Genomic DNA, 26727 nt, shown 5'->3' on the forward strand with positions numbered 1-26727 from the left:
AAATTACTTAAATTTTTGGGCTATTTTTACCCCTATCGTTCACAGAGGCAAAAATACACCAAATCAGACTCTGTTGGACTTTCCAAGGTTAGATGTAAGGCTTATCATTGATTATGTTTCTCAGTTTAATTTTTATTGTTGATTTTCAGTCCGTAAAAAGTGTCTCGTCGTTAAAGGGTTAAAGAAGCCGGATTAGCGAGAGTCTACTGTATTTTTCTAACACATGTTTTTTTCACATTCGGAAAACCATTTTTTCCCTGCATTCTGACAGTCAGTTAAGAGCTTGGTTAGGTATGATTCTCTCATAATTACACCTAATGTAATCCTCAGATTTTCCCTAACACCTCCAATGGGTCTTACACTGAGAGAAATCCGAAATTGTTAAAATTACATTCCGGAAATGTTTCTTTTACCCTGAATTATTGATCGGAAATCAGTGTAAATATTATGCTTTTTAGGTGTATTAAGAGTTAAAGTTACCCCTTTTCATGTTAATTTTACCCTTAAAAAAGGTGTAAAATTAACATTAAAAAATGTTGATATATTTTTACACCTAAAAAGTGTTAAATGTGGTGGGCAGACAGTGAAATCTATGTCTACCGCCGTCTTAGACTTGGTGACAATATCCAATGTAAAATTGAAAATTGTACAAAAAGGGGTGGAAACGATAGCGTTCAGAGCAGCGAGTGCACGAAATCAAGGCGTTTTGAAGAGTTTGAGCATTCCACGAAACTTTCAAATTGCTCTATCCATAATAAAATTCACAAAATTTTACCAAAGGCTAAGGTGATCCTAATGGCTCGGGCACACCTTTTAGATCAAGAAAATTTCATGAAGTCGAATTTCGGATCCCTTTTTTTCTCATATGTTTTGCATAATGTCTATCTCATTCTCTCGCACTCTTCTTCTTCTCTTAAACATCAATCCAAATTCAATTTAGCTCAATCGAATTTGTTATGCGAAAGAATGAGATAGTCATATGTAAAACATGTGAGAAAGAAAGGGTTTCGAATTTCGACTTCATGAAATTTTCCTGATCTAAAAGGTGTGCCGGAGTCATAAGATTTAGCCATAAACACTTTGTAATTTGGATCAGGGGGTGTCGCAACATGTTTCATTAAAGTTTAGGATCGATTGGATGAAGTCGAGTTTCACTTCTAACTACAGTAGCTGCGATTGTAAAGAATCTTATTACCCTCTGTCACAAATTCTTGCTTTCACACACAGATAAGCATTAATAAACAGAAAGAAGACATGTGACAATTCAATCCACTTGATGTATACTGCGAATTTTTAGTTGAATTCTAGCTGTTGTTCGAACAACTTAATTTATAAACAAGTTTCCCATTGATTACTTCTGTTAATTATATTTCCTGGCAGTTCAAAATTCCGGTGAGTATCAATGGGCAGCTTTGAAAATTCTGATTTCCCCAAAACTTATTGACTAAGCACTACGGCGTCAAAGTATACACTTATTTTTATCAATCGGTATAATGGCAATTTTTCGCGTCTACTCACTATTATCACTTTGCCATGTAGTTTGGTGATTCACAGAGCATGAAATTTGAATGCACTGCACTTCAATTGCTGATCACATTACTGCAAAGTGGTACTCAAAGCAAAATTCATCCCAGAGAGAATGTTCTTAAAGCTCTGGCATGATTTTCCTGTGAAAATTCAAGAAACTTTACCTTCGTAGAAGATGTCAAGCTTATACGGGCTTCAGACCTAAGACTTAGCCATATGGCTTAACTGCTCTAATTTTGTATCAATCACGATTTTTTGGAAATATTTAACTTAGGATTGGATTATTAAAGATAAAAGACCTATAGATTCTCAAAAAGCAATAAAATTGCTCGGTATTTAGGATTTTGAGACGTTTGGGAACTGGGCTAAACCTCTAGTCTGAAGATCGCCTTACTGAAATAAGGAGCGTTATTCTGATACACAATTTCAAGCCTGAACCATCTTAGAGTAAGGGCCTTGACAGACCTGAGGATTAGCCGAGAGACGGCTTAGCATAATTATATTAGAAATAATGGTCAAACTACATTTCCGACATTTTTCACTAAGTCGTCTCTCGGCTTAAGTCGTAAGTCTGTCTAGGGCATAATGCCCTAGACACACTTACAACTTAACCCGCGAGACGACTTATAGTGGAAAATGATGGAAATGAAGTTTAACCATTATTTCGAATATAATTACGATAAGCCGTCTCTCGACTAATCCTTAGGTCTGTCAAGGCCCTAATTCCTGATCTTTACTTTTTGCGAAGAAATTTTTTTAACGCTCATTGGGGAGCTCAATCAAAATCGATGCGTAGTCTTTCCGTAGAAGAGTACGCAGTTGAAGTATGGAATGGGAGAGATCCGCGCACACTAAGCAAGTTGACGTCGCTCTGAACGATACCGCCTGTATTGTAATATATTTTCCATTAGAGAGATGTCTAAGGTTCTTTCTGAACCAAAGCATTTTGTCCATGATCACAAAAAAAAACGATAGCAAGGTTGAGGTCTCTCAAGAGCTTATGCCACTCTGTCAAACCGCTTGGAAAATCTTCGGAGAAGACTAGACTCAATCTGTGGCAGGAAATCGTCAGTTGGATCAGCATTTGTCGTAACTTTTTTATCGCCTCATCAGCACTTCTTCTAACATCATGGGAATACACACACTATACAAGAACTGCTGATGAGGTGATGAGGAAGTTACAACAATTGCTGATCCAACTGACGAAATCTTTCCACAAGATTTTATCGAAATAAGGGAGCGCCTTTCTCCTAGTGGTGACAAGACTGAAAAGACAAGGAAGTCTTTTACTTCTTTGAGAAGCGACGTATAGCGCATTCGAGAATATCTCGTTTTCTCGGAATATGGCGTCCCATATGGCTGTGGGGTAATCCAAATCATCTACCACTTGTGTGTTTGTCCACTGTTCCCTGCTTCATGTGGAGTAGGTGATTTGATATCGGCAAATCTACTTGTCATTGACGTGGTCAGTTTTTAGGCAAGGCAAGCTTAATTTTACTTAGGCCTTGGCACGATTAATAACGAGCGCAATAGGCAGGTAAGACTGTAGTGTAGGCTCTTGAGCGAAGAGATCCGAATAGATCGGTCTGACGCGGTACAAAATCTGAATATGTGATTATACGGAATAGAGTACGGAAGAAGCATCGACACTACGGGAAGGCGCTCCTGAGTGGTTTACAATAAACTTAGCAGATTCTTCCAACACTTCAATCACTTTTACAGTAAATTAATTCTCCATGGAAAACACGGGCTGCTGGTTCAATTGTACACATGATACCGTTTATCAAGGCTCGTAGTGAGTCGAGAACGAGTTGAAGTGCACATGGCAATTGGTTGAGATCAGTAGCAAAGACAATCAGAGCCAGTGCCCCCATAACTCAGTTGATAGAGCATTCGCCTAGATAGCCAAAGGCAAGAATACTTCCCACTTTTGTCATAGAGTAAAAGTAAATCTTGGAGTCCAAGCCGTATGTTTTGAGAAAACCAGAATTTTTTAAGCTGCCTCTTTCTCACAATGCGTAGCATTTTTTACTGCTAAAATTACGCATTGGAAAATAATAGAATATTACATATTTTCAGAAAATAATGGCAGAAAGTGAAATACATGCTAGTGAGAGTGAAATTAATCCACCAGATTTTCTCAATAAAGAATTCTTCCATAATGTTCTCAGAAGAACGAAAAACGACGATAATCTTACAGTAGATACTATTTAATTTTTGAAAAATCTTCCTAATCTCATTTAGTAAATGCATTTTTTAGATAACAAACCTTAAATTTGTTCTGGGAACAAAGCCAGGAGATAACTATGCCAGTATTATGTTCAAAGCGATCGTATCTTATACTTCAAAAGGGAAAACCGTGGATTCTAGATCTCTAGTTATCAAGACGTTTCCCGTTGAAAATGAAGTGAACGAGGATATGACCAGTGAAATGCTCATGTTTGAAAGAGAAATTGACATGTACACTAAAGTTCTTCCTGAAATGAAGAGGATTATGGAATTCATTGGAGATAAAGAAGAACTGGCTCCAAAGTAATTGAGTTAAATTATTATTTCGCATCTTTCTAAATATACTTCTATTCTTTCCTAGTTTGGTTTACCATATCATGGGACCACCAACTCTAATTTTTGATGATATTGCAAGCCTTGGCTATGAAATGCACTATAAACTTTTCGACTTTAATAATACAGTTAAGATAATGAAGAAACTGGCTAAATTTCATGCACTGTCCTACTACATATATGACAATGTAAGAATCAAGGAAGAGAACTTATGTTTTGTTCTAGACTTTCTTAAACTCAATTATTAATTGTAGAAGTACAATCATCTAAATGATCTGACAAAGTATACAACCACGATGACTGATGTTCAAATGGACAAATTTAAAGTATTTTTCTGTGGATTTGACTATCTTCGGGAGGAAGTGGAAAAATGGCCTGGATACGAAAGGATTGCAGAAGTTCTCGCGACTCAAAATAAAACTTTTAGGGAAAACCTTTTAGCAGCTTACCAACCAAATCCTGATTCTGAAGCCAATGTACTTTGTCATGGAGATTTTCACATAAAGAATATGATGTTTCTCATGAACGGTGAAGATTTCAACAAGACAATGTTTCTGGACTTTCAATTATCTTACTGGGGATCACCTGCAACTGATTTATTATGCGTTTTCTACGCAATTGGTGGCACAGAGTGCCGAAAACGTCGAGGTGAAATCCTCAGTATTTACCACGAATCCCTCACTGAATATCTCAATCGTTTGGGATGCTTGAGGAAACCCCCAACATTGCTGGATCTCAATATAGAAATGTTGAAAAGAGGACCAATAGAAATTTTATGGGCTGTGTGCTTTTTACCCTTCTTCCATTTGGATTTCACAAAAATTGATCCTGAAGCTGTAGCAGATACCTCTCCTGAGGTCATGTCTAAAGTCAGAAAACTTATGTACACTAATGAAGAAGTTGTAAAAACGCTAAAGGAAACTCTTCCTGAACTTCTATACAAAGGAATATTGGCCTAAAAATTGCTAACGGTTTGTAGTAATTTCAGTTTGTGTACTGCAAATGTATTTTAAAAAAAGTATAAATATAAAGTATTATAAAAAATCAGAAATATCTTTTTAGATTTTGAACTGAAATTCAATGATTAGCTTAGTTATGAGTTATTTTAATTAACTTTTTATAGACTATTAATGTGAACCGGTAGACGGGTGAATAAATTAGCTTTCGCAGTAAATTGTGAGCGACAAATCGACAGGATTGACGCCTATAGTGTCAAGAATAGGAAAATGTAATCTTTACTAAAACTGACAGATTGACACGATCTTTGCAAATGGAATAAGATATCGATATGATTTTTATGAATTCAGGCGATCGGTAGAGTGTATTTAAAATCAGATCGACATGATTTTGAATAACACAATCAAGATCTTACAAAGCGGCATATTTCTTACAAAATAAAGATCACTAAGATCTTGTAAAATATCGACAGATCGATGCGATTTCTGTAAAGATCGACAAATCAATAGGATTTTTGTGGATCAGTAAGATTTTGCCAGAAGATCAGCAAATTTTGATTTGTAGATCGTCAGATCAAAAAGATCTGTTATCCACCCCTTGATGTGAACCAATTCGGTATGCTAACAAATTTTAATTCTGAGCATATTCTTTGGATCTAAGATAAAGACAATCGATTTTTTCAAAAACAACTTCCTTTATTTTGAAATATGTTTTGGCTACGATCCAGGTCGACATTTCGCCTTTGTAGATTACCGGAAAATTCGAGGTTTCTAGGTCTAAGTTTAATCATGCTCCAGTAGAATATGTTTTTCTTAACCGGTTTGGTCAAATTTGGTTGTTTTCTGTTCGAACTAAAATAGAGAAAGGTATATACAATTCGCTTTTTTCCAACTTATCATCGTTCTGGAGCTTAAACGGTAAAAGATATCAACTTCGGGTGTCCGGTGGCTCCCATTAGAAAAATACTACCTCCAAAAGCATGTTTTTTTTTATTTTTCTCAAAAAGGGCCCAAGCTTTTTCTGTGATTAGGAAAATTCGGCATTTTGTATTTTGGAAGGTCAAATTGGTCAAATTAAATCACTCTGGAGGGCTCATTTTTAAACCGATTTGATTAAACTAGGATCTTTTGGAAAGGTCTTGAAATTTTTTCCTCGATTGTACAGATGTACAGGTCTTAGTCTTAGTGAATCTTAGTGAATCGATAAAGTATCCATAATTGATCTTACGGGTTACAGTGTTTGTCAGAGGCAGTTTCTTTTCCTCAAATGAAAGAACTCAATTTTTTCCAAAACTTTCGACCTTAAGGCCTCTGCACACTAGGAGAAATTTCTTTAAATAATGCCTTTTTAAAGAAAATTTCCCCTGTCCTTGTAGGCAGAAACGTCAGAATTTTTTTAAAGTCAATTCTTGACGAAATTTGCTTCTAGTGTGTAGACACAATTAGGTATGGCCCCACTAAGTAAGACCCGTACCGAAGGTATGCTTTTTATTTTTTCGTAAGCGTATTACTAAAATCAAAACCATTTTAACATGATGCTCACTTAACTCTTTCACGTCACCCTTTTATTCAGCAGATGAATTCATGTAAAATTGAGTTTTTCCCAATGCTTTATGATCAAATATAATAGTTCTGAGAGGAAAAAAAATTTCCATTGCGTGAAAACTTGGAAAAACACCGGGTCATATATGACCCTAATGTCGGCAAGGGAAGTATACATACCATTTTCAAAATCTATATCACGGGCTTTCTAAGAGTTTCTTTTTTTGCTTGAAGTTATTAATTTGGCCAAAACCATGGCAAAGTGGATTGTCTTGATGAACACTGTACTCTTGGTGTTCAAGGAATCTTCCTGGTAATCCCTTGAACAGTCTCTGTCACAATATTTTGAGTGGTAGTTGACAAAAATAAACTTAATCTACATAATTATTCACATACAATACAATTGCACAATATGGGACGCTTGCAGAATACTCTAAAATATTGCAAAATATGTTATAATTCATCAGATATAAGATGAAATGTCCAGGGACAAGATTTTTTCCTTCTGGATTTCATAAAAAAAAAACAATGTCCCAACTGTCCCAACTACATTGTTGGCACGAAAACACTTTCATAAACTTTTCCCTTGCCGACAATAGGGTCATATATGACCCGGAAAATTCTACACGCTTTTCTGGAAAATTGAGAGTAGTTTATTATATCAAAATGTGCAATATACAATCTTTGGATATTCTATTTTGTGTTTTTAAAGAACTTTTTGCTGAAAAAAATAAATTAATATAAAAAATTTTGAAAAAGAAAAGTCATTTCACAAAGTTAGAAATTAGTGATTTTTGATATCAAATATTTTCTTTTCCTGAATATCTGGAGTCTTGAGAAAATTAGCCAAGAATCCTTCTATTATGATGTCGTGCACAAACAGCGAGATTTCAATTAATGTAAATTGTAAATAGTCAAAAAAAAATCCCCGGGTCATATATGACCGTAATGACGTGAAAGAGTTAATACACACACATGATGCATAGCAGTAAACCGGTATACACATACACTCAATAATCTTACGCAAAGATAGTTCACGGAGAACCTTATCTCGTGAGTTTAAGAATTTCGTAAAGCTATAACGCTTTGCCATCTCTTTTAATAAAAAAAGAATGGTTTTCCTCTCTGGGCTCATTGATTTGTTTTTCCCGAACAATTCTTTTTTTATTTGCCCAAAATTTTGTTACCGAGATAGAGGTCAAACGATAGGAGATATCGATTTATGGTCTTCGGTGACCCTTATATAAGTGAACATTATTAAAAGACGTTTTGTCGCTTTTATTCTTAATCTTTCTCTGCCAAATCTACCTTCTTATTTCTTGGCTTTATTCTTATTTTATGGCTAATTTAAGATCTGACCAGAAGGGGAATTCTATAATAGTATGACAATGTCATATGACAAATATTCGTGGTAAAATTCTGAAACAGGACAACAAAAAAGCACAGTCAGCATAGAATGGCCGTTGCAAAGAGCTCTATGAAGCTTTTAGTAACTTATATCAGTCATATTTACGATTAATTCTTCCGAATTTACTAGATAAAAAATTTAAATTTCTCATATGAAATTGTCATACTGTTACTGAATTCCCCTCCAGAACACACATCACAGAGTACATTGAGAATCTCACTTACCATAAGTTGTTCTAGGCATATACCTCTCGACTTGTTTTCTCGTCATTGCAACCACAGTAAATTTTTGCGGCTCACACTTCTCTTCCAGTACTTCCAGTCCAATCCAATTCCAAGATCAGAATCCATTTCAAATCCGAATGTAGTGCGCAAGAGAAAACCGTTTGTTGTTTCTTTTACATTCATTTGCATTTTCTTTTTATTTCAACGTAAGTTAACAAGTGGCATCATTTTTTTTAAGCAATCTCCATTAACATCTACTTAAAAATTAAGAATTTTCTCCTACGTACAAAAGACTGCAGTATTTAACATGTTTTTTTTTTGTTTTTCATTCAAGTCTCATTAGGGATTATCTTAAAATTGGAGTATTGAATAATCTCTTCTGTCTCGGAAATTTTCTCGCTGATTTTTTTTTGGTTGGATTTTATGAGACCTTTTCTTAATGTTTCTGGTCCCAAAATAAAAGAAAAACATGTATTCTTTTCAAGATTAAGCTTAGTTTAATGGAAATCCTGCAAGAAGACTCGTTGCGGGAATTTTAAAGATGGAAAAAATTGATGTAAAATTGGTGATATAGAGAGAAGAGAGTGATTTTTCCAATAGCAGGCACAATTTCAGGCGCAGGACAAACTTTATTAGCATTGAAATGTTTTTTTTTTTTTTTAAATTTTAGGACAACTCAAGAATTTACTTGAGCAAATTTTTCGGTGGGTTCGATGATGAGAACAAGAAAATAAGAAAAACTGAATAGAGAAATTAAATTAAATTAGTTTGTCCTTTAAGAATGATGGCATTCAATCTTCTCAAAATTCTTGCGAGTACTTTTTTTTTAATATTTGTGCGCTAAAACTAAAAATCTTATATTTTGTAAACATCTATAAATGACTTTTTGGATGTGTTTAGTTTTTTGGGAAAATGGTTTGAATATCAAAAATGTTAGCCCAGAATTTCAACAATTTGATAGAAGCATGTCACTTTTTATTCTCTTCGATGTGTCCTTTAAGCTTTGCTAATTTTGTTAGCTAGAAAATTTTATTTCTTCCCATGTTGATAAATGATATGAAAGGTAAACAGCTCATCATATTTATTATCTCACTAAAGTAGTTGGATTGGAGTACAAGTTTGCTTCTCTCTGATATCATCATTTAAAATTTATTTGATATGAAGTAAAATAATCAATCGTTTAACTTGATTCATTGTTAAATTAAAAAAATAAATTAATTAAGGATGGGTGAGTTGCTCTATTGAAGAGGTCATTCATTTGACAAAGCGATGTACTTATATCCTATGAATTATTTAAGAATTTGTTATGCCAGTATATATGTTTTACTAAGTTTGATCGAACTATTTAGTCAAGAGGTTATTCTGGAATTTGAGGTTATGTATGCTCTAACCTCAAAAAGAAGGTTGTCTCTTATCAGGATTTTTCCAAGGTCAATATAAAATGCTACTTTCTCCTAATAAATCTAAAATCTACAAGTATTTATATCCGAATTTAAAGAAACACTTCAATAAAGTTTCATATGGCAAGGTCTAATATATTTCTGAGGTTAGAATTTATTACAATTAAAATTTAAACGACCACTGTGATACGATTTTTAGTCATGTTTTTCAATCAAAAATTTCTCTACCCTGTTGATTAAGATAATTTGTCATCCCAAGAAGGAATTCTTGGAATAGAAAGAGGTTACGTTGCGAAGTCAAAATAAAGTTTGGTTAGAAGATAACCTCAAAATAATAGAACGTTTCAGTGAGAAAGTTTAAGGATGAAGAAACTTCCAAAAAGAGGTTTTTCAGTAAAGTTCCTCAAATATGAATATTTTGAGGGTATGGATGACATTTCCCACTCCTCAAATTGGAACAGTATTTTGATAAATGTAACAAAATTCTTGCGAAACGCACTTACTTATTTTATCATTATAATTTGTTGATAAATCAATGGAATTTGTCGAGGAAATTCAGATAATTCGGTGATAATAAGGAAGCACCGGAGAAAATGGTTCTAATTCAAAAAATATTCGGTTCGTTTTAGTTGTGAAATTCTTTTAATTTATTTATCTTAAAACAAGTTTTATCAGTAAAATTTACTTTTTATGAGACAATTAAAGTCATCCTGGTAATTTCGAACGCCTTCCAAGTTTTATAATGCATCATTTTCTATACTATGAAGGTTAGGTTCAACTGTTGAACCTGTGCAAAATAATTATCATTATGCGTTTCAAGGAGATCTTCAACGGCTAAACTCCATAAATGGGAGATAATACCCCTCCCTGTGGACAGCCTCTATGAATAGAGGCATTAACCGTTTGATCTCCAACTGTAACGCTTATTTTCCTGTTAGTTAGAAGGGCATATAACCATCTTCTAACTGTTTCGGGTATACCCTTTCTTTCAGCTGCTTTGTTTATAATATCATGGCCTACTCTGTCGAATATCTAAGGGCCTTGACAGACCTGAGGATTAGCCGAGAGACGACTTAGTGTAATTATATTAGAAATAATGGTAAAACTACATTTCCATCATTTTTCAATATGTCGTCTCTCGGCTTAAGTCGTAAGTGTGTCTAGGGCATAAGAATGCTCCTAATGATAGTTCACCATAGGACAAGGTCTTTTCAATTCAACCTACTACACTATGTAACGCGGTTTCTACGAATCTGCCCGATCTGTACGAGTATTGGCTAGGATGTAGTGGATTAGTTTTTAAAATATTTTCCTTAAGAAATCTCTCACAGATCCTTTCTAAGGTTTTAAGCAGAAAGGACGTGAGACTTATAGGTCTATATGATGTTACTTCACTATAATCAGCTTTGCCAGGCTTGGGAATCAACACAACTTTGGCCTCTTGCCATAGACCAGGGATGTAGCCTAAAGCAAGGCAAGCTGTATAAATATCCCTTAACAGCTCCAGGAAAAGCTTTTTACTGTGCGTGATTCTTTGAAATAAGGCAGGAAAGATGCCATCTATTCCTGCTGATTTAAACGGCTTGAAACTTTTGAAAGCCCAAGCAATTCTGTCCTTAGAAACGATATCTTTAGCAATTTGCCAATTATGATCAGCCGCACTATACTCCTTCACCACATTCTCAGAATTAATAAAAAATGTGCTACCAGTGTTGAACCTAACCTAATATTTGCGGATAAAAATGTGCTTTTATTATGCCATCCGCCATGCTGCTTTAGAGGTTAGGCCAACATAACCTCGCATTTGATATAACCTTTATACTAAATACAACAAGGAGTGAAATCAATTTTAAAGATTTTCTTGGGTTCCTTACGATGAAGTTTAAAATTACTGATTCCATATTGCAGAAATCTAACCTAGACTTTTTTCACTTTTTTTAACACTTTAAAAAATCTCAAATCAACCTTAAGAAAAGTTTCATAGAAAATTTGCAGAGGAAAAACTTGTACTCCAAATGCCTTTTGAATTGCCCCCTATTTTCTCTACACTCTCTCATCTTGGCTGCAATGTCTGTGAAAAAGACCTCCTTTTCTCCTAAAAATCTGTCTTAAATCTCTATATTACAAATGATTATTCTATTTCCATATCATGGGCCACCTAATGTCTCCTCCTTTGGCCAGGATGAAAATTAACATGCACAGCGACCACTTTCTGAATTTTTTCCACCCAGAACGAACGAATTGCTCAATCCATTGGCAGATCCTGAATCTTGTCTCTTGTCATCCTGGTCAAAATTTTCACCCTGCAAAAGTTAGGGATTGCTCGTCAAATTAATAAATAATGGGTTTAATAGCAAGTCTCACCCGGCGGTCTCTCTGATCACGAATTCTCCTGGCCAGTGTGATAAATGACTCCTCAATATTGACGTCCTGTTTGCAGGAAACTTCGAAGAAGGGAATGTCGAAGTTTTCAGCAATCTGAGAAGAGATGAAAGTCATGTTATTGAGAGATTGGTGGCCAAGGGTATTCTTGGGAATCACAAATTTATTGATTCTGGAGGACAAAGGTGTTCTGCTGTATACAAAAATTATTCAGTTCCGTGTGTCGCCTTCATGTCTCGCCATGAGGTGAGCCCTCTAGCCCACCTCTTCAACCACAAAGGAATAAAAGGAAGGTGTGTGGAAGGAGCTGATATATTTTACCTTTTCCCCACGCGCCTTCTCTACCATGCGTTGTGTAGGTGGACATTCACATTTATTCCCCGCTAGGACAGTCACCACATCTGGTGAGGCGTTCTGCAGAAGAGAGGGCAGTAAGTGAGAGAGAAAGAGAGAGTGAAAGAACTGACCGGGTCATTTTGGCGCCGGGTGACTCACCTCATGGATATTTCTAAGCCAGTAGGCTAGATTGTTGAAGGACTCCAAGTTAGTTACATCGTACATTAGCAGAATCCCCATGGCACCTCGATAGTAGGCCGTTGTGAGTGTCCGAAATCTCTCCTGACCCGCAGTATCCCAGATTTGCAGCTTCACCGGAACCCCGTCCAGATTTATCAGTTTCTGTTTGAAGTCAATTCCTGCAAAAAGAAACAAGTTTGAATTTTTAATAATTATTTGATGATGGGCATTCAATGGGTGAAGTGGTAGAGCACTCGCTCTATGATGCAAGTGTCCCGGGTTCGAATCCCCTTTTGGTCACCAGGAATTTTTCTGGCGTTAAATGTGTTCGGATTCGGATTGCATCCAGTGAGCTTCACTGCACTTAATTCCACGGGCATGGGACTGTCAATCTCATCCTGTACAAGAAAAAATAATGATGCAGGTCTAGAAATCCCCTTGCGGGAAGGCCTAGTTCCTTCATGGAATGTTGTGCCAGTGTCATTATTATTATTATTATTATTATTATTTGATGATTTGGTGAAGGTTCTTTAATGAAAACAGTAGGGTAAGTGTGCCAAATTCCGGCCAGTTTGCAATTCCGGCCACCTTTTTTGTTCCTCGAATTTTCATGAATTTTTAGTTTTTACATACTCCAGAGATTATACAATGCAAAAGAATAACAAAAAATGTAGCTTCGACAAACGAGATGACGTGAAAAAGATATTGGAAGAATTACTAAAGGGCAAGGAACTATGAGAATGAAGGTGGCCGAAATAGGGCACCAAAGCTATGTCCATATTTTTATTCATTTTAAAATGTATTAAGAATGATTTTAAAGTAAAGAAAGACGATAAACTGTCTACAAGGTTCTAAGCAACATTCCTTAAGTAGAAGGAATGAAAAAAATCTATTTCTATTAAATATGTTACATTTTAAACTTGAGACTTTGGCGCTTGCATGCAACTATGCCGAAATTTGGCACACTCACCCTATCTGCTTGGATATCATTTTTTCACTTTTTTCACTAAACGTTGTATTATTATAAAACCCGTCTCTTTTTTTTTAGACATATTCGGGATTTTTATAAAGGTATTGGGGAGTTCTACAATTTCTTTTAACATTCTAAGTTTGCAATTTCACCGCACAATCACATTTAGTGAAGTTGATAAAAAAAAATAAAATGTTTCTCTATTTGCATCAAGTTGTCGGCCGAAGTTCATATAGTTTTAGAATAAATAAACTCCAATTTTTTTATAAAATAATAATAAAATTTGAATTTAAGTAAAAGTATTGTTGTTGACCTAACTCTGAAAAATGTTTTGTCAAATTAACAAGAAAATTTGTCAAAAGGATGTTGTTCCATACAGAATTTGGAAAAGTTTTGTTAACTCGGCGACCAACTGTATCTTGTTAAAAGTTTGTCAAAAGAATATTTTTTCTATATAAAATCTGAGACAATTATTTTTTGCAAATTGGTAGAAAAAATATCCTTTTGAAAAAAATTTAACAAGATCCATTTGTCCGTTTTACGAAACTTTTTTTCAGAGTAGCATAAATCATGAATTATGCGCGATTTATGACATAATTATCAGTTCTGGCTAGTCTATACGTTTCGGTTGATTTTTACGATCTGAGCTTAAGAGAGACAAACTTGATTTTGCGCATCTAAGCTTCTCTGAAGCTTGATGTATTAGTTGCATTAGTTGGAACACTACTACCTAAAATAGAATCTCTTGGCTGCTCCTGGAAGGATTTGTCCTTGTATTTGTCAGCCTGGCTTCATTGCGACCTCGCCATTTAGAGGCCATGGTACCTTCGGACGAATTGAGCTTCAAACAACTCAGTTTTTTCAATATCTTTAATGAATTTGGGACATTATAATATCATACATATTTTAATAGCTAGGTGAGCTAAGCCAATGCCTCAAATTTCCCGACAAGAGCTATTAGTCAAAAATTGAGTTGAGTAAATCATCCGAAGGTAGCGCACTTTCTCCTACATCTTCTTGTTAGATAACTTAGACCCGGCTTATTAGCGTTTCGTTTCCGATGAGTGAATGTGAATAATTCTATTAGTTAGGAACGTTAAGGACATAGGGCGCCTCAATGAATCGAGTGTAGTGTCTTTATGACTGTGAGATATCGGGTTTGGGTCTAGGCAGCTGCTGATTTTCAGAGATGCCTGGGTCTGCCAGTAGCATTTTTTAGATGTAATCGTGTCTCATTATCATAAATTTCGATTCTGTATGTATATAATGATTTTCCATAAAATTAAACATTTGTTGACACAGATTCATTCCAGCAGTTATCTCTGGACGATTTCTCTTCTTTTAATTTCTTGTAACTTTCCATTTTAACCTTAATTTTAAATGCATAAATTGACCATTGGAAACTTTACAAATGTGCAATCCCACCATTTGTCTCTCAAATGACTAAATATAACTGGGATAAAAGAATTCTTAAATTAGTTGTACCTTTTTGACCATTTTGACTTACTTTTCCAAATATGTCAATAAACTTTTGGCCAATGAAAAATTATCAATTTTAGGGAAAAATATTATTTTTGATATGAAATAAAATGTATTAAATTTATTTTAAATACTTAATTAACATCCAAGGGGGTTACATTAGCTCTGAAAAATGTAACCGATTTTAGTGTAAATTTTTCCCTGTTTTCGTACAGATTTCACAAGATATCTCCAAAACTACGTAGGTTTCCAATTTGTAGTTTTCGGATGTTCATTCAATATTAGGTTGGCTTTTATTTTGTATTCATATTTTTTGCTAATTCATTCTATACTGACCGAAAACAGCTAATAAACCCAAAGGTTTTTTCGGTACGCTAGAAACATATGGGAAACATAGGAAATGTCATGCCCCTGATAACATCTATGATTTACAAGCAACTCATTCGCAAAAAGAAATATATTGAAAAGTTGTTTTTTCTATCATATTTTTCACTTGATTTCTCGAACATAGATTGGTCCAAAGACTTTTGGCCGACACTGTATTTCAATTGATTTGGTAAATTTAGGTTTTTTTTTAATGATTTAGAAAATACCAACGCGATGGTGTTAATTTTAAAATTTATAAGGTCACGTTCTAAAGTGCGAATTTGGCACACCAATTTTTGAAATATGGTTGTCTAATGATCTATGATCCAGTTTAAATCAGTAATACTACGGTATACTCCTAATAAATACGCATAGGACTCATAGGTACAATTGAGCCCCTTAGAGCAAAACAGGCTATTTCAATAGGAAAATGCATTTATATGATGGACTGTTTTTGTTCGCTTGGAGCAATTTTTCATAAGTATACGAGCATTCCGTTTTTTGTATAACTTTTTTTTAAGTACACTGAGAAAAAAAGAGGGTGCGATTAACATTTTTCCTCAGAACTTTAACATTTTTATGTGTAAAAATATATCAACATTTTTTAATGTTAATTTTAGACCTTTTTAAGGGTAAAATTAACATGAAAAAGGGTACCTTTGACCCCTAATAACCTAAAAAGGGTAATATTTACACCGATTTTGGATCAATACTGTAGGGTAAAATTAACATTTACGGAATGTTATTTTAACTTTTTCGGATTTCTCTCAGTGTACGGGAGGGTGAGGTAATTTTGGAATGGGTAGTGTACTTTTCAAGTAGCCAATACTGAAAAGAAAATTAAGTGGACTTCGTTTGAATATAATTCATAAATATTTGGCAAATGAAATCTTAAAAATAGACAAAATTTCAGCTGCCTGAAACTACCCTACACTGTCCTATGTGCTACATTAATTTAGTAAGGAGAAAGTTCAATTACTGAGCGAATACAGACCTGAGGTTTAAATTCTCGAATTTCATAACAAGCAACATTTTTTGGTCAAATTTTTAAGTCAGTAATAGATTAGATTGTCTCGTAACTGGGTGAACCGGGTCAACAAAATCTTTAGGATACTGAAACTCATTGCATTTATTTGTTGATTTGAAATTTGAAATTTTTGAGAATGGGGTTGATGGGATGGATTCTCCCAGTCTGAAGACCACATCAGATTTTGGAAGAAAGGCATTCAAGCATCCTTACATGCGATCATATTTTCATCATTTCAAATGTTGCACTCTGTAGAAATCCTTAAAATTTCACAAAAGCTCTTTTTCCTTAAAAAAAAGGTAAAATTTGTAAGAAACTTTTTCTATAGTTTATCTCAATTTGCATCCTAATAAAGTTTTCAGTTTGTCGAATTCAAAAGGGTCTGAATAAGTTTTCAGTATTGCCTCAAGGACTTATTGATCCGTATTCTTGCTGATCTATACCAATTATATGATGACTCATTTCTAACACTAATAAAATAAATTGTATTTCCAGCTGGAACTTTAATTCAATTAGCAATTTATTGCTGAAGGAAAAAATCTTTCACTTTACATCTTTCCACATCTCACTGATTATCGTTTTTATTCAACTTTTTCTTCCTTGTAAAAAATCTTGAGCTTTGCCCAGGATAAAAATTCCCACCTCCGCTGTGGGTACTGAAGTTAAGGAATAGCAAGGAAATTCCATTTGAGCTAGGAGTATTAAATATGAGCTTTTATTGCTATGTTTGTCGGACAGGTAATACGTGCTTTGGTGTAAATTGCTGCACCAAGAAAGGATGCTTCAGCATCTACAACCGGCATATATAGTAAAATGTCACAGAGTTGAAGGGAAGAATAAAATTTTTACGATTGGGTTGTCTGTGCAAGAAAAATTGCAATGTCACTGTTGCACTGAAATGCTACTCTTCTCACCTGGTGACCCCTTGGAGGGGCAGGGATTACCGGTGGGTGATTTTTAGGTGTCGAATGGGAGTCAAAAAGGTGAAGGAAAATACTCAGATCCAGAATGCTCTAGCTGCAATTTTTTCTTCGTCATTTCTGTTTTTACTATGTATTTTAGATAAATTAGTTCATAACTATTCAAGAATAACATAAATTCATGAATTTTTGATGAAAATATAACGATCTACTTTCTGATTCTTCACTAATTATAATTGGTTTAGAGTTAAATTTTTCGAAATTCTCAAGATTTTTAAAATGTGATTAATCGACTATGTTTAAAAGTTTAACTTTTGACCTTGAGATTTCCTTCAAGGTTATTGATGAATTATAATCAAGACTTACATACAAAATACATACTTAGAACATTTTGGACAATATTTCATTAGGAATCATCAGAGCTTAACATCAATTTTAAGATTTGGATTATTATTGAAAAAAAAACTAAAAAAATAATTTTTTTTACTATAATCCATAATACTAATAATATTCGTCAAAAATTTCTCCTAAAGTTTGAAAAAACAAATATGTAATTGACATTAGTAAAATATCACTTTAGATTTTGTAATTTATATTTATCTTCTTTTTATATGCAAATGAAAGGTTTTTTGAAGCACAAAAACTCATAGAATATTTACAGATGATTATTTTGTTTTATAACGTTTGTTTTCAGTAAAGCAATTTAAATTTTGAAATCCTTGATTCTCATAAAAATATACTTAAAAACAGATTTTCGGGATTTATATTTTTATATTTTTTTTAAATGTCGTTTTGAGAAATTTCTTTTTAAATTCAATTAATGAAACTTATTCATTGCTTAATTGATTACCTTTCAAAGTTTTCAAAGTATTGAAATTTTCAGGCAACTTTTTAACAAGGAAAGCCGAAGAGACTTTCATTTTGCTAAAAATTATAATTAGAATGATATTTTGTAGATTAGGATTATTACTGACCAAAATTTAATATTTTATAGCTCCTGCATATTTTTTATTCAGGAAAATATCATTTAAACAAAATTCACATGTCTGTCTTTCTCAAATATATTATATACATCTATCCCACTCTTTGGTAGTTAGGCAAAATTGAATTGAACTAAATCGAATTTGTTATGATATTTTTAAAAGAAAAAAATAAGAGTTTGAAAGAGTTTGAGAAAACTCGGAAAATAAATTTTTATTTCATGAAATTTTTAGTTTAATTTCTGGTTAGGGGGAGTTCTGCCAGGGTTCGAGGCCTAAATTTCAAGATGACTGCCTCTATCGGTCACTTTTTGTAAAAGGCGTCATTCTGTTTAATTCTCTCCCGAATGATTTCCGTATTTCTGCGGCTGCTATTCGTAATTTCTATCTTCAGGCTGGATCCTAGAAGCATTTAATTTGTATCTTGAACTTTCTTAATTTTAAATTCTTGTCATTTTCTATTTTTTATGTTCCTCTTTTTCTGATTTTTTTATTATCACAATTATAAAAGGGATGACCCTATTCTTGTGATTAAATAAAGTAATAATAATAATAATAATTTTGTTGATCCAAAAGGTGTGTCAGTGCCAGAGCCATTACTGACCAAATTTAGTGACTCAGACTCTGTGGTATGGATCGATCTTAAATTTTAGTTTGCTATAGCTGAGTCTAAGGTCCTTCACAGACATGAGAATTAGCCGAAAGACGACTTAGCATAATTATATTTGAAATAATGGTTAAACTGCATTTCCATGACTTTACACTAAACCGTCTCTCGTCTTAAGTCTTAAATCTGTGTAGGGCATAAGAGCTTTCGATTAAAACAAACTTAAGCCCACTCGAGCCCCTGACCCAAGCCATAAGATAAGGGGTCAAAAAGGTCCAAAATTTAATTTTAAAATGGTCACAGCTCCGGTTTTAAATAGTCTGAATTTGATCATCTTTTTTCGTTAAATGCTACCTACAACTTTCTGAATAATCCAATTTCATATGATTTAATCGAAGGTCCGGTTAATTGAAAAATCGATTTTCAAAAATTCAATGTCGAATATTTCGAAAACTAGACGATGCATTTTATATAAATGTTGTAGCTCAGATCGAGACCTTTTCCAACAGTGAGTTGCACTCCTTCATCGATATTCGAACTTCGCTGACCTGATGTATACACACAGAAAAATTTTGACTCTAAATTTAAGAATACATAAGATCCTGGAAACTTAAATTGGACATGAATCCCTGAGGCGTTTAAGTTTAGTTGAGCGAAAGAAATGAGCTAGAATTCCTAGCTCTTTCAAGTTAAGAGATCGAGAACTTAAGTTCAGCATTAGCTGAGAAATGAAAAATGTCTACAGATTTGCAAATTGCAACTAAAACTAAATGATCAAGGATTTGTAATTAGGGCATTGGCATTCATTGGATGGGATTTGAAATTAAATTCCTGGGTGTTTCTGTTTAAGAATTTTCCGTTTTTCTGTGTATAATCAAAAATATCTTGACTGAATTGCGTTTTCGGTGTTTATGAAGCGATTTTAATGAAATTTTAGTATATCTGAGATTGAGACCTTTCTAATGATGGGTCGGATCCATCTCAACACTGTATCCCTCCCTACTACTATAACCAAATTGAACAGACTTTGATCTCTAATGTTTATTAACTGATTTTAATGAACTTTTTTCCTTATGTTGACCTTCTCTTCGGTCCCCAAATACAGTTTTCTCAATGCGGATACCTACAAAATTCAACTCAAAATCGAATTTTCACGCATTCCGAGTTGCAAGCACTACGAGGTCCCCTGTAGAGAATTTCTGCTATCATAAGCTTATCTGGTCTTATCTTATATATATATATATATATATATATATATATATATATATATATATATATAAGCTTATCTGGACTTCTTGACCCACGTAACCCCTTAAACAGAGCCATTAATGATTTCTCTTTTGTACGAAGAATTAGTCACTGTGTCACAGTGGTCACAGTGCATAGTATAGTCCAGAACTGTCTGAATAATGAGAATATAAGCCCCTGCTGTGTGTTCCTCTTATTGTTTATTGTACATTTAACTGAATCAATAGAAATTAATTTGTTTTCTAAGGGCCTTGACAGACTTGAGGATTAGGCGAGAGACGGCTTAGCTTAAATATTCGAAATAATGGTTAAACCGCATTTCTCTCATTTTCCACTAAGCCATCTCTCGGATTAAGTTCTAAGATCTAAGTGGTCAAGGATCTCAATTCTTTTCACAAACAACTGCTTGAAAATCGAACCCAGGGACTCTGTGACAGAAAAACAATTTTTATTTTATTTTATTTATTTAAAAAAAAATAAACAAAATGGCTTTTCACACTTTTCAAATTATTGTAATATTTTCTATAATTTGCACATTGTTCATGTTCGGTTAAGAATTAAAATGCATGGAAAATTAGCATATTTCACTAAATTTTTAATTACTTACTAATTGATCCAGTCTGTAAATAGGTACCGTACAACTGGGAAAGCAATGAATATTTAATTAATTTCTCTCCCGAATTTTATGTATATTGTATATGATACAGATAAAACCTTTTTCCGATAAATTTACGTTCTCTACCTCTTTTTACATTTTTTATAGTCTTGGAAATTATTCAGTGGATATTAACACTTTCAATATTTGCAACTATTTTGACTCATTTAAATATTCCTGCACTTAGGGTACTCTTCTCAAGAGGGCAAAAATGCAAATATTGTGCGATAATGTATATTACAGAAGCTAAAGTCCAGGAAATAAGTCATTTAACTGGATTGCATGTTGGAAAAGCTAGTTTTTTTTTTGCTCGGTGTTTCAGTGAAATGAAAATTTAATAATTTTTGCGGAGGAGAGAGATGTCTTATTGCTCTTTTTCTGTGGGTGTAAAAGGGCCATTAAATGAATATAGTTTTCATTTTCTCACAGAGATTTTCCACCAAGATTTCACCTAGTTCGTTTTGGGGATTGTGAGTGCAGCTGGAGAGAGGAAGAGGCGGGAAGAGGTGAGGGATCAGGAAAATTTACGATATCACCAAATGCTCATAGGCATTTTGTATTGCTGGTGCAAAATCGCTGCGAGTACCGCAGAGAGAATGTAATTCACCAAGCGATGTGCTCCCTGGGAGATGTTCAATTGAAATTGGGAGTGGAAAATCGGGCGAAATTTATGGGGCATACGCTCAGTCGGAGTTTTTTTTTGGGAGGGACGGGCATCATCAAATAATTACCAATTGTGGAGATATATGTGTCGTAGTATCTCTCATCGCAGTATCTGTGCACGATGCAAGTTTTGCCGACATTGGAGTCACCCAAGACGAGGATTTTGTATGTTGTGGCAAAGTCTAGAGCCATTGTCCTGGGATGATTCCTGCTTTTTCACCTTTTTTGTTTCAGTCGATTTTTCACACCGTGTGGGTGGTACGTTTCACTCCGGGGGAAGCTACAGACGTACTTTCTGTGAAGCCACAATAAAAAAGTTTCACTAAAGCCCCCACATTTCTAATCAATTGACCAGGAGGTTCTCTATCTCAGCACTGAAATACTTTTTGGGGTATCAATTAATGGCTAAATGGACACTTTTCAGTCAATGGGTACAGAAATTGTTTGGGAGATGGCACAGAGGCAGAGTTGCACAAAGAACTGAGAGGAGGAACTGCCAGAAAATCTCCCTTTTGGTGGTGATTCAACAAACAGAAAAATCGATATTGCCAGAGTGATGGACGCAAGCGTAGAAAGCCACCTGTAGCGAGTGACCCGACGAAGAATCACCATTTGCCGACACACCAAACAACTCACAAGTATTCCCTTGTCCCTGAGAAGCTGGGACAGGACCTCCGGGAAATCTCTATTTACCAGAAAATCTCATCTTCTTACTTTCATTAAATTCCCAACGCCAAATCATCATTTTGCGCAAATAATTCAAAGCAATCCAGATTCTTTGGTAATTTCCACAATTTTCTTTATTTATTCCTCTTATTTCTCTAGAAATATCTCTAATTTCTGCCTAATTATTTGACAATTTTTGCCTGGACAATAGTTGTACGGAGTTCTTCATCGACTTCCTCAGCGAATTTCAGCTTCTGCAAAATCGAAACATGGCGATTTTCTCATCAAAATCACTTCTACTTTGCTGGAATTTACCTTCCCAATCTCTTCTGTATCCTTGCAGTCTATATTTTTCCTAAATTCCTCATTTATTTTCATCCTCGCAGCATTGAGGGCATGGCTGTCATTCCGGAAAACTCCATGGCTGGTTCTGTGGAGTTTTTTGAACATCCGCAACACCTGATTTTCACAGAAATGCTCAGAAAAAGTTCAGTGGATAATTTTCCAAGAACTTACCTCAGATCTGAGGGATGACATTGTGTTTTTGCCCAATTTTCTGGGATATTTACAATTTTTTGCGCAGAGGAAAACCAAAACACAGTGAGAGTTTTCGAGTGGTGACTACGGCGCTGCAATCGCTGTAAAATTCACCACTTGGCTTGCAGCGCCATCACGTGGGATTTTTCACTTCAGTCAAGCTGGGGATTGTCACAAAGAAACAAAACGAACGCTGCGTTGCTGCGGAGTTGATCGTGCAAAAAAATGAAAAATTTTTCGTGAAAAGCCGCATAAAGTGGAAATTTCAGTGTGCTGGAGAACAATAGAAGTACTACAGATTGCAATTGTGGTCATTTTGGTGGAAGAAATCTGTGAAAGTGGTGAAAATCGAGGAAAAAGTGTGTGGATGTCTCCCAGGGAGAAGATTCAATGTAAACAATGCCAATTTGTGCTGTGGAGAGTGCAGAAAAAGAAAGGGCGTGCAAGTGAAAATCTTCAGTTGTAATTCCGTGACATTTCAGCCTCCGTACGGGTGAATGCATCTCCGGGAGGAAGCAATGGATGAGGAGGAGCCAGATATTCGTGAGCAGATTTTCCACAACACCGTACGAGAGCACACGGTAAGAGATTTCTCATGCACAAAATCCCGTTCTGGCTGATAAATCTCTCTAGGCAGCAGAACAAGTTGAGACTGCTCATTACCATTTTTCCGCGAGCGTACTGGCAAGGAAAAAAAAACATCCAACCAGCGATTGAGACGTCACTGGGCGCTCAGAGGAATTTCGCCAATTCCAAGAGTCCACGTCGCTCTTTAAGCTGTCTGAGCCCCTTATCACTCCTGCACTTTTATCATGTTTTCCCGCATCAGGGAATCACCTCCATGGCATCCTCTATTGCCAAGCGACGGTCGGATGTTTCTTATCAAAATGAGAGAGCCCCCATTAAAAAAAAATCCAAAGCCCCAAAAGTGCCACTCTTCCAATTCACTTCTCTGTGACGCCTTTTCTGGCTATTGACACAGTTTCACTGCCTCCTCTCGCATTCCAAAGAGGCGATGTTTTTCTGGTCTCACGCACAAGACCCCAACATTTGACTCTTTTTCTCACTAATTAATTCAATAATGTGTTAATTCAAAGCACTCTAGCTGCTAGAAATTGTCGGTTTCTATTCTCAATGATTATTATGGGAATATTAACCATTATCGATTGCATTTGAAATTAAATATTTATTGTCACTCATGTGGCTTTTTATTTGATGGAATTGCAGAAATAGAATTCCCAACAAAGTCAGGAAGTTCTCTGGTTCAAAAATAATAATAAAAAGAAGAGCAGAAAAATGCCACGGGTTCAGAAACCTCAGGCTCTCCAGAATATAAATATTCTTTCTAATGATAGAATTTGTTATTCTCTCATATGGTAATTTAAGAAGTATTCAAACATCTTCAAAATCACGAAGATTCAGCGAGATTTTTCTTTATACTTCTTTATGCTATTTTAAAAAATGTATTCCAAAAATCCGGTTTAGACGATAAAACATTGTTGCAAAGCCAAGAATTTCTCATCTCCAAAGTGAAGGAAAACATCACTTCTTGAGAACTGATACATTTTTTAATCTCATGAACCGACACAGGAAAACATAGGGGAAAGTACTCTAGGTTGGATCACAAATATGAAGTTCAAACTTGATAATTTTTATATTGGGAAAATCGAAAGTGAATCCCAATTTTTCCTTACACTGAAAAAATCTTTAGTTAATTGAGATCCCATGCTTCTCTCATTTACCATTCAAAATCTCTTAGTTCCTTTTTACGAGGTAGGGGAAGTGCTCATAATTTTGGACAGTCTGCTTATAAGCATCGAAGTTCCAAGTTTGAAGTGCGATATTTTCTATACTAATTGACATTTCTTGTTACTCTCTTTTCAGAAGGGTTGTTTAGAAACTTAGAAAGCTATTTATCGTCTTATTTTTATTAAAATTAGTTTTAATACGTTTAAAAATGAATTGATAAGTAGAGGTGACTTTGGCTCTTATTTTGGACAACTTGTTTATTAATTTGTCCAACTTGACTGTAAATTTGGACAGCTAATCCGCCTCAATAGGATGCCCATTGTTCTTCATTTGATGAACCAATCTTACCAAGTCCTCTTCCTGTTCATGTAAGGGAAACGTAGAATGTCACAGAAGCCCGGAAACTTTCCATATCATTCATTAAAGTGGGTTGACTTCGGTGCTCCATGTACGTGCGGATTCGCTCATTGTGCGGATTGTCACAAAAGCTAAAACTTCACGAAATTTCGTGAGAAAAACACCTGTCCAAAATAAGAATCATCACCTCACTGGTGAATGTCTTAAAAAATTTCCCATTTTTCACACGAAAAATATAATTCACAAGGCAAATCTCACTTCAGGTCAAATGTACAAATCATCAGTAACGTGAATCAACACAATATTCAATAAGTATTCAATAATATCACTCAAAAACAGCGAACAAACTTTGTTAGTACTTCACCAAAACTAAATAAGACTGAAGTAAGCAACGAAGTTCTGTCATATTTCTCGTAAGCAATTGCTCACACTGAATTTTCAACAAAGCAATTTCAACTCAAATCATATTCAAATTTTAACGTATTTAGTGTTAAAATCTTCCAAAAAGAACAAATATTTAGATAGAATTCATTTTTAATCAAATATTGGAATAAAAATCCATCATTTTAATCAATTTATTTTTAGTGTCCAATGTTATCCTCAAAGTGTCCAAAATAAGAAACTGGACAAAATTATGAGCATTTCCCCTAAATACAAATACTACGTCGATTTGGTCCAAGGCATTGTACAATTTTTGCCTTCGAATGTGACGGTATATGCCTTTGAATCTAGAATTTTCTCGGAAAATATTTCTGTCGAAACACTAAACCTAACCGATCTATTATTAATTAGCCTGAGGTCTAATGCACTCACTGAAACTATCACTGTAGTGAAAAACACTAACAAAAAGAATATTTTCCGACTTTCCTGAAATACTGCTTTTCCAATAGGAATAAATTGTTGGAAAAGGCATATATTATTGATATGACAACCCTTAAATACGACTGCAAGAAAAAAGAAGGGTGATATTTCATGCCATTTTGAAGTTAATAAACTGAGGTTATTTTGTTTGCGGAAAGAAATAAAAACAATATATTGGAAATTGTTTCTTAAATGATATCAATCAAATGTTTTGCCTTTGTGTGATCCTGCAAGATCACCATGGTGAGCAATGAAATAACTCTAGCCACGTATCGATTTAAATTTTAAAGACTTAAACATCTTCATCAGACCATCATTTCAAGACTCAGAAAGACAACACATTACACTATCATCATTCCGATTGAGGTGAAATGAAAATAAAGCTGCAAAATTTGCTATTTTTAAGTACTTTATTAAGTACTTAAGTACTTTATTATTAAGTACAGTAGACTCTCTCTCAATCGGGAATATGGGGCAAAATGTCATCCGGTTTAGCGCTGGAATTGAGCGTCAAAGCCTTTGTAAATTCCACAAAAAGCGCTCAATTATAAAGAATCACGATAAAATAGGAAGAACTATAGCGAATTTGAGCGAATTAGCTTCATAATTAAACGTGAAAATTCTCAACAAAATTTGTCGCCCGATTGAGAAAGGGCCGATTGAGTGAGAGTCTACTGTAGTATATCCTACTTTTAAGTAAGTACTATATGATGCATTTAGTCAGCAGCGAAACATACAAAAATATAAGGTTGTGTAATAACATATGACATATTAACCCATTCCTTACCATGGTATTATACATCATACGCAAATTGAGTGATTTTTGGTGATTTATTTCTGGGCAATTTTTATCCGAATTGCTGTTGGGAATGGATTTTTAGTAACGTTACTTATTCAGTTACTTGACAAAAATAGTCCGACAGAGATGAAAATACATTTTGTTATTATTTTTTTGCTTCGCAGAAGATCATGCAAAATTTTTGCTCAAAATGGCGAACGGAAAATACGACATCCCGTCGAATTTGTTAAAATTGGCATTTTTCCTCTTTTCTGATTTGAATTCTAGTTGCCAGTTTGTTTTCTTGGATAGTTACTCTATCTAAAGCAATAGAGTTTGTAATGAAT

General features: G+C 34.5%; 4 protein-coding genes across 5 annotated transcripts in view; 2 read left to right on the top strand and 2 right to left on the bottom strand.

The window, feature by feature from the left end:
• Positions 1–1256: 1256 nt before the first annotated feature.
• On the top strand, positions 1257–5140 carry LOC129804768 (uncharacterized). The gene is made up of 5 exons (XM_055852362.1): positions 1257–1392; positions 3589–3726; positions 3788–4059; positions 4118–4277; positions 4344–5140. The coding sequence occupies exons 2-5, from the start codon at positions 3613–3615 to the stop codon at positions 5046–5048; spliced, it is 1251 nt and encodes a 416-aa protein (XP_055708337.1). The 5' UTR covers positions 1257–1392; positions 3589–3612; the 3' UTR covers positions 5049–5140.
• Positions 5141–8502: 3362 nt separating this feature from the next.
• On the bottom strand, positions 8503–21987 carry LOC129804788 (ras-related protein Rab-8A). Its single transcript, XM_055852387.1, has 5 exons — positions 21501–21987; positions 12497–12696; positions 12323–12415; positions 11984–12097; positions 8503–11922 (listed from the first exon to the last, which is right to left on the bottom strand). The coding sequence occupies exons 1-5, from the start codon at positions 21622–21624 to the stop codon at positions 11809–11811; spliced, it is 645 nt and encodes a 214-aa protein (XP_055708362.1). The 5' UTR covers positions 21625–21987; the 3' UTR covers positions 8503–11808.
• A 219-nt stretch (positions 21988–22206) lies between these two features.
• On the bottom strand, positions 22207–22714 carry LOC129804801 (complex III assembly factor LYRM7). The gene is made up of 3 exons (XM_055852409.1): positions 22615–22714; positions 22414–22557; positions 22207–22352 (listed from the first exon to the last, which is right to left on the bottom strand). The coding sequence occupies exons 1-3, from the start codon at positions 22633–22635 to the stop codon at positions 22281–22283; spliced, it is 237 nt and encodes a 78-aa protein (XP_055708384.1). The 5' UTR covers positions 22636–22714; the 3' UTR covers positions 22207–22280.
• A 75-nt stretch (positions 22715–22789) lies between these two features.
• The window catches only part of LOC129804763 (protein Lilipod), a 35917-nt gene continuing 31979 nt past the window's right edge, over positions 22790–26727 (top strand). The window contains exon 1 of one of the 2 annotated variants that reach the window (XM_055852357.1): positions 22790–23216. In XM_055852357.1, coding sequence (XP_055708332.1) covers positions 23133–23216 — 84 coding nt within the window. In that variant the 5' untranslated portion in view covers positions 22790–23132. The remainder of the gene's footprint in view (positions 23217–26727) is intronic. The other variant, XM_055852356.1, reaches the window with a different exon arrangement.

The sequence above is a fragment of the Phlebotomus papatasi genome, chromosome 2, assembly GCF_024763615.1.
Source record: "Phlebotomus papatasi isolate M1 chromosome 2, Ppap_2.1, whole genome shotgun sequence".
In the NCBI taxonomy this organism is placed as follows: Eukaryota; Metazoa; Arthropoda; class Insecta; order Diptera; family Psychodidae; genus Phlebotomus; species Phlebotomus papatasi.

What these genes read in the sequence shown, in the direction of transcription:
- LOC129804768 (XM_055852362.1), top strand. Translation starts at nt 3,613, where the DNA reads ATGGCAGAAAGTGAAATACATGCTAGTGAGAGTGAAATTAATCCACCA. An exon ending in AAAGAAGAACTGGCTCCAAA is followed by an intron (nt 4,060 to 4,117) that starts GTAATTGAGTTA and finishes ATTCTTTCCTAG; the next exon opens with TTTGGTTTACCATATCATGG. An exon ending in CCTACTACATATATGACAAT is followed by an intron (nt 4,278 to 4,343) that starts GTAAGAATCAAG and finishes TATTAATTGTAG; the next exon opens with AAGTACAATCATCTAAATGA.
- LOC129804788 (XM_055852387.1), bottom strand. Translation starts at nt 21,624, where the DNA reads ATGGCTCTAGACTTTGCCACAACATACAAAATCCTCGTCTTGGGTGAC. An exon ending in CACATATATCTCCACAATTG is followed by an intron (nt 12,697 to 21,500) that starts GTAATTATTTGA and finishes TTCTTTTTGCAG; the next exon opens with GAATTGACTTCAAACAGAAA. An exon ending in AGAAGGCGCGTGGGGAAAAG is followed by an intron (nt 12,098 to 12,322) that starts GTAAAATATATC and finishes ATCTCTTCTCAG; the next exon opens with ATTGCTGAAAACTTCGACAT.
- LOC129804801 (XM_055852409.1), bottom strand. Translation starts at nt 22,635, where the DNA reads ATGTCATCCCTCAGATCTGAG. An exon ending in TGTCATCCCTCAGATCTGAG is followed by an intron (nt 22,558 to 22,614) that starts GTAAGTTCTTGG and finishes TGTGAAAATCAG; the next exon opens with GTGTTGCGGATGTTCAAAAA. An exon ending in ATACAGAAGAGATTGGGAAG is followed by an intron (nt 22,353 to 22,413) that starts GTAAATTCCAGC and finishes TCGATTTTGCAG; the next exon opens with AAGCTGAAATTCGCTGAGGA.